This window comes from Pterocles gutturalis, unplaced genomic scaffold (assembly GCF_000699245.1).
Source record: "Pterocles gutturalis isolate BGI_N339 unplaced genomic scaffold, ASM69924v1 scaffold6496, whole genome shotgun sequence".
Lineage (NCBI taxonomy): Eukaryota > Metazoa > Chordata > Aves > Pterocliformes > Pteroclidae > Pterocles > Pterocles gutturalis.
In genome coordinates, this window is record NW_010097680.1 from 78,019 (window position 1) to 84,166 (window position 6,148).

The 6,148-nt window shown below is 43.1% G+C and overlaps 1 protein-coding gene across 1 annotated transcript in view; it reads right to left on the reverse strand.

Annotated features, from left to right (window-relative positions):
• Positions 1–6,148, reverse strand: part of PHACTR3 (phosphatase and actin regulator 3) — a 51,273-nt gene that overhangs the window by 43,546 nt on the left and 1,579 nt on the right. The window contains exon 3 of the mRNA XM_010082556.1: positions 2,397–2,576. Within this exon, the coding sequence (XP_010080858.1) occupies positions 2,397–2,576 (180 nt within the window). The remainder of the gene's footprint in view (positions 1–2,396; positions 2,577–6,148) is intronic.

A 6,148-nucleotide genomic window follows, 5' to 3' on the forward strand; every position in this document is an offset into this window, starting at 1 on the left:
CAGCTCTAGACTCTTTGCCAGAGTAGCTGATTATTCATGGAGTGCCACTTGTCGAAATGCAATCTCACTACTAGGTGGAAATACTCCCCTTGCTACTGCCCCCAAGCCCATTGAGTAGGTTAGGTGGGAAAAGCTGCCCTCTTTCTGCCTAGGCTGTTCTTTTGCTCTGTATTAACCAAACATGAAGTCTACAAATATTTCCTCTTGTTCCCTCCCCTTCCCCTCCCTAGCCTTCATCCCACATCCTCAGGATGAAATATGACATACTGGGTATAGAGCAAAGATATTCATTTTGTTTCTAGCTGGTCAAATAGTCATATGAACTTGTGGAAAGACACCTACTGTCCTGCACCTGGATTAAGGCCAAAGACAGATGTTATAATAAACCCGACATTATAATAACCTTAGCAATATACTCTGACAATTTTGAAGAGCTTTCCTACCCAATGAGTTCCTTAAGGTGGACTCACTAGAAACAGGAATGCGAGAATGCACAGACAGGGATAAATGATCATGGAAAGACTAGATCAACAATAATTATTTTAAAAGCCAGGGACTATTGATGAAGGACGTAGGAAGATTTCCAACAAATAGGAGTGTGCTCTTGCAGACCAGGGAGACAGGAGAAGGTGATCCCACTACTATTTTTTGGAACCTGGAAAATGGCACCTTAAAAAATGGAGGAAAAGAAATACAGAGGAGAGGAAAGGTTGTGCCAGAGAGACAATAAAATGAACAAGGACTAGGGAAAGGGACATAAGAAACTGGGATTATTTTGAAGGCCTCAATACACAATTTTAAATGCAGTATAAGGTAAACTTTAAATCATAATACCAGGTTTTGCAAAGCCATAAGGTTAAATACATTATTAGTGCCATCTTTCCTGTATAGCCTGTCCCAATGATAAGAATTACAAGTTCAGAGAGAAATTTCCTTAGTGATTTGGAATGAAATGCTCTAGAAAAGAGTATTATTGCGGGTAATAGCAGTGCCCGAAGGATTCTGGTCAAGATCTTGATCTGATTGTTCTAAGATCAAGGAGATGAATGGGTTTTGCCTCAATTAATTTTTAGGGTGATCCAAAAGTGAATACACCCATAAAGGATAGAGTTTGAAGAGAAAGGAAAACAGCATTAAGGGCATCTATTAATAGAAGCTGTCTATGTCCAATTCTCTGTTTTGTCTCTATTTTAAGAGACAAAAAAGAGAGAGAATAAATCTTTAGAAGCCCATGTACAGTGCTTAGGGATATTTCTTGGTGAAATAGCACATGTAGTTGAAATGAAGAAGGTGATGAGTGATGGAAAGGTGTTGCTAAGCTTACCAAAAAACCCTTGTGATGAGCAAACATGACAAGAGATACTTTTTGGGAGACCGAGTTTCTGTTGTCAAAGCAATTAAATGTGGAGTGGAGGTAGAAATGGGCCAGAAGAGCAATATCATATAACAGTAAAACAGCAAAAGGGAACAAAATTGCATGAGTCATGGGGATGGAAAGGACAGGAGGAAAAGGAAGTGAGAAAGGATAAAGCAAAGAAATGGAAAACCCTTCAGAGAATAATTTCCATTCTGAGCTGCTGAAGCAGGGTGAGGGCATAAGCAGGCAGCATGGCTCAGCAAACCACAGCAGGCAAGGGTGGGATGGGTGAAAGGGGCGGGGGGCTGGGACCCCAGAGAAAGCAGGGCATGAGCGGGTGGGATGAAGAACAAAAGACAACCGGGGCAGATGGAGAAGGTGTAAAGATTGACCAGAGGGAATGGGCAGGACGATCTGTAATCACTGCGTGGCACTCCTCACAAACTCGGATAAAGCATTATCTCTGCAGCTTTGCATTTCTTGGTTGTCAGGAAGTGAATGGAAACCCTCCAGCTGCTGGGTTGTGCCTGGCTGCTCTGGTCCCAAGGAACTGTTGTCATGGATGAGCTCTGCTGGAGCACAGTTGCATGAAAAGAGCTTGGGTTTGTCTGTGCTCCTGATATTGACTTCACTTGTATTTGCAACGTGTTGTGGACAGGGTGATGGTATGGATGGTGTGGGCTGTGTGTCGACATTGTTCTCCTGAGCCAGGACAAGCAATTTCAGGCTTGGCACAGAAGTCTAAGAAATGTTTTTAAGAGAAGGTTGTTTCATCTTCATAGCAGTCACTGCTAATACCAAAGGGGCACCATACCAAGACTGGATCATCCTATAATCCAACTAATGTGGTCCCTCAGTTTGGTAGTAGTCTCAAAAATCACTGGTTTTACATACTGGTTGCTAACCTAGTATGGGGTGAGCTGAACAAGGTGCTCTGACCCTTTAATGCACTGATATATTTGACTCATAAAGCAGCTCAGCAGCATTTTTTTTTTTTTTTACATATTATAGTTTTTTGAAAGCATTTTATATCCAATACCTTCATCTTTCGGCTCATCCAAATGCAGCTCCTCACCAAGCGAGGTCACATTCGTTGTGGCTGCTATTGCACTCTCTTGCTGCACCTCTTCTGAGGCAAGTGCCTGGCCCGCAGGAGCTGGAGGGTCACTCTGTGTTGCTCTTGTGGCATCGTCACCAGTGCAGGCTTTACCTTCAGTATCTAAAACACCAAATAATTTAATCTTAACTAAACCATGAGCAGTGAAAGCTGAAACTCCCTGCTATCCTCTTGAGAAGAGTCTCAAAGCAGCTAGTGCTCAGGGGACTGAGGTATGTCTTAGAGCAGCGCCTGATTTCTAACAGTGCTGAGCACCTGTAATACAAAACTTGTAGAGACCAGCCCAGCCCATCTGGATACTAATATCCACCCAGTTTTCCCAATGGGGCAGCTTTTTCTGTGGGCATCCAGCAGCCTGGGCAAATAGCTACTGTGCTCTGTAAGCACCTGCTGTGTGGGAGATGAGCACAAGCACGGGAAATCAGAGGTCTCAGGCAGATGGCAATTCCTTGCACGAGCAGAGCTCCTGGTGCAGCATGGGCACAGGTTGGTCTGACACGTCTGAGCTGTGTCGGGCTCCGTGCACAACACGCTGCCACCCAGCTGCCCAAGCAGTAATGCCAGAGCCTCACCAAAGACAAGGCTGCTAATATTCCCTCCCAGGCTGCAGGTTTTGAGCATAGTTTTAGTCACTCACCTTTGAAAAGCATGTCCTGTATGACTGAGCTGATCAGAAATTCAAATCCCTCTTCATGCAGACTTAGAAACTGCTCCCTTTGCTTGCTCTGAAGGATTTTTGTGCCAGTGATCCCTGCAGCTGTACGCATCTTGATGACTGAAGCTTTTCTAGTATTCTCTTATTCAAGCAAGAGTCCTTAGAATACAAACTATCCTTTTACTTCATGACTCTCTCAGAATTTACAAGATCTACATCGCTGTTGCAAACCAAAGCAATTACTTCCCGCTCTAGCTAGTGCTCCATGCTGATGGACATGTCTGCTGTCCACCCCAACCTCCTAAATTGTATTTCTCAGCCCTAGACACTCCTTTCTCAAGAGCCGACAGGACTAGGTTTTCTTGCAATGATATCATGACAAATCTCTCGAATATTGATTTAAAATAGCCAGCATTCACAGCTACTCCTTTTTAATGCTATTTGGACAATCTGCAGAGTAATTTATTGCCCTTTTGGGTGAGGGTATCAGATCTTGGCCCCGAGATGCTGCGGAAGGGATGCAGTATTTTTGTACGCTGAGCTCACTCAGTTTGCCTCAGAATCACGTTTGGTGAGAAGTTACTGTTCTTAAAATAGCCCCTGCAGTAGCACAGTTGCTATGATACAGGGAAGGGGAGGGGGAAAAGTTCATTGCCTACATTTCAGCTCATTGTGAAGGCAGCCTATACATAATCATCGGTGTATTAACAGCTGCCTGCATTGTTTGACAGGCAACCCTCACCTCTCACTGCTGTAAGTACAGCTACATCGGATCAGTTTTGTGCTCACAATGGGGAGAAATACTGGGGGAAGCTCCCTAAATGTTTTCAAGGTACCTCTGCTTTGCACGTTCCTCACATCCTTTGGAAAGGCAAGCTGCTGACAGCTGTGCCACAATGAAACTGCAGAAACACGAGCTCCTTCAGATCCCGGCCGATGGGAAGTGTAATGACTAATGAAGTCATGACAAGCAGAAGACAGCCCTGCTGAAGAATTTCTGTTGAGGAGTGCCTGAGACTCACAGTAGTGATGTTCCTGGTCAGAAACGATCAGCTCATGCTTAGATCAAAGTGGACATGCTGTTTTGATTGACAGCGGGTCCCAAGGCTGTATTTTAGAGATGGGGACAGGTAAGAAAAGCAGCAGAGGGTCTTGAGTGCTACAAAGTAATCAGAAGTAGGGCTGTAATTTAGTTGGGAATGAATTCTGCTGTTTGCCACACTCTGCACCCTGAAACCTCTTGCAGGGTGCAAGCTGTTTCCCTGGAGTGAAGCTGCATTTGCCCCAGGTGAGCAGAGCTGGAGGGGAAACAGGAGGGTCCCGGGCTGTGCAGCTTCGTGTGCGCAGTGTGTCTGAGCAGCTGGGGTTTCGGGCTGTGTGAGGAGACAGGGTGACATAACCTGCTGGGATGACTCATCACCAAAGCAAGGACAGTGCAATTTCACCCTGGGCTGCTCACAGATTGATGCAGATTCTGCGCTAGCTTTGTGGTTTGCTCTGAGCCAGTCTAGGTCAAAATGCTGCTTGACAGACCCTGTGCTGTGAAGCTGGAGTGTGGCACAGCTACTGTAAACGCATGAAGCAGATCTGGAGATTTCTCAGACTATAGCTTCATCCCAGTTTGGGCTATTTATGAAAGTGAGCAGGAATTGGGTCTCTGGAAGTGGAGTTGAGCCTGGTGAAATAGAGGGATTTTAGGATTTACTGTAGTCTTTCAGCATAGTATTGCTGCTTTGACAATTGCAACTTGCTGCATAAACAAGGACTTAGCCTTGAAACTGCTGCCACTCAGTCCAAGTAGGGCACTAATCATTTACTGAGAATTATTTGGGTCAATTTTTTGTTCCAGTTAATAAGCTGCTTCTCCTAATAATATAATAAAATAACCCTGGAGATTCACAACACTCTGTATAGAAAAATAACTTGCAGGCATCTGCGATGCCCTTCAACTGGCTGTTAGCCATTCTTTCCTTTCTGGGCAGCAGGGTGGTATTGAAAATTCATTTTATGTTTATAAGAGCTCTGTGCAATTTTATTGCAGACAGGTAAGCAGTCTGTTTGCAGCTGCCTTTTTGAAAACACAGCTTCTCACTGGACTATGTATATTTATTTAAACTATTTTAATTTTGTTAAAATGATCTTGCAACTTAGCATTATCTGTTTTCCTCCCAGCCAGTTCTTTACACATGCAATAAGTTTATTGATTTATTATTATTATTATTAGCTTTTAATGTGCTCTTCAGAAGTTTCATTTTACTGTACTTTAGCAAAGCTCTAGATACCCATGTCTTCAAATTCATGGCTTATGGGGAACTTCCATACTCCTAGCAGAAACGGAGTGTATTTTTCTGTCATGTAGTGCTAGTAGGCTAATAAGGCAACTAATTATCTAGAATTATGAGACACAAAGAGTTCAATGGATGAAATTAAAAACAAGCTTTCTAAAACCCTCCATTTTAGAATAAACTGATGGTTGAGAGTTGTTTTTTTTTTAAACTTGAACGTAAAACTCGGATTAAAATATATCCAATAAAATAATATGAAAATAGCGTTACAGCAATGAAAAAAGAAATCCTGAAAAAAAAAAGCTCTTTTTCTGACTCTTCAGTTGCTCGGTTACACTCCAGCATAGCATCACTGAGTATTGTCCCGCAGGCTATTTATAGGCATGGCATTTGTTTTACACAAAGAAACTCAATTATTAGTTTCAAAGAATGTAATTTCTATCTATCAGACTGGTCAAACTCAGAAGGCCAATCTTTCTTCATGGCAGTACATTCTGCTATAAGTTTTCAAAGTAAAGGTGGATTTTTTTTTTTTTTAATCTCTGCTTATGTGGACATGGCAATTGGGCTGTTGTCCATAACACTGGGAGCTCACTTGATCTTGCAGAATAGTCAGCCAGATCTCTGTCTCCCTCGAGCATCTGTCAGGGCTTTGGAGCAGGGATATACAAAGCACAGTCCTTTGCGCATGTTTCTGACACTTTATCATCTTTCATTCAATGACTTCTGCTGAA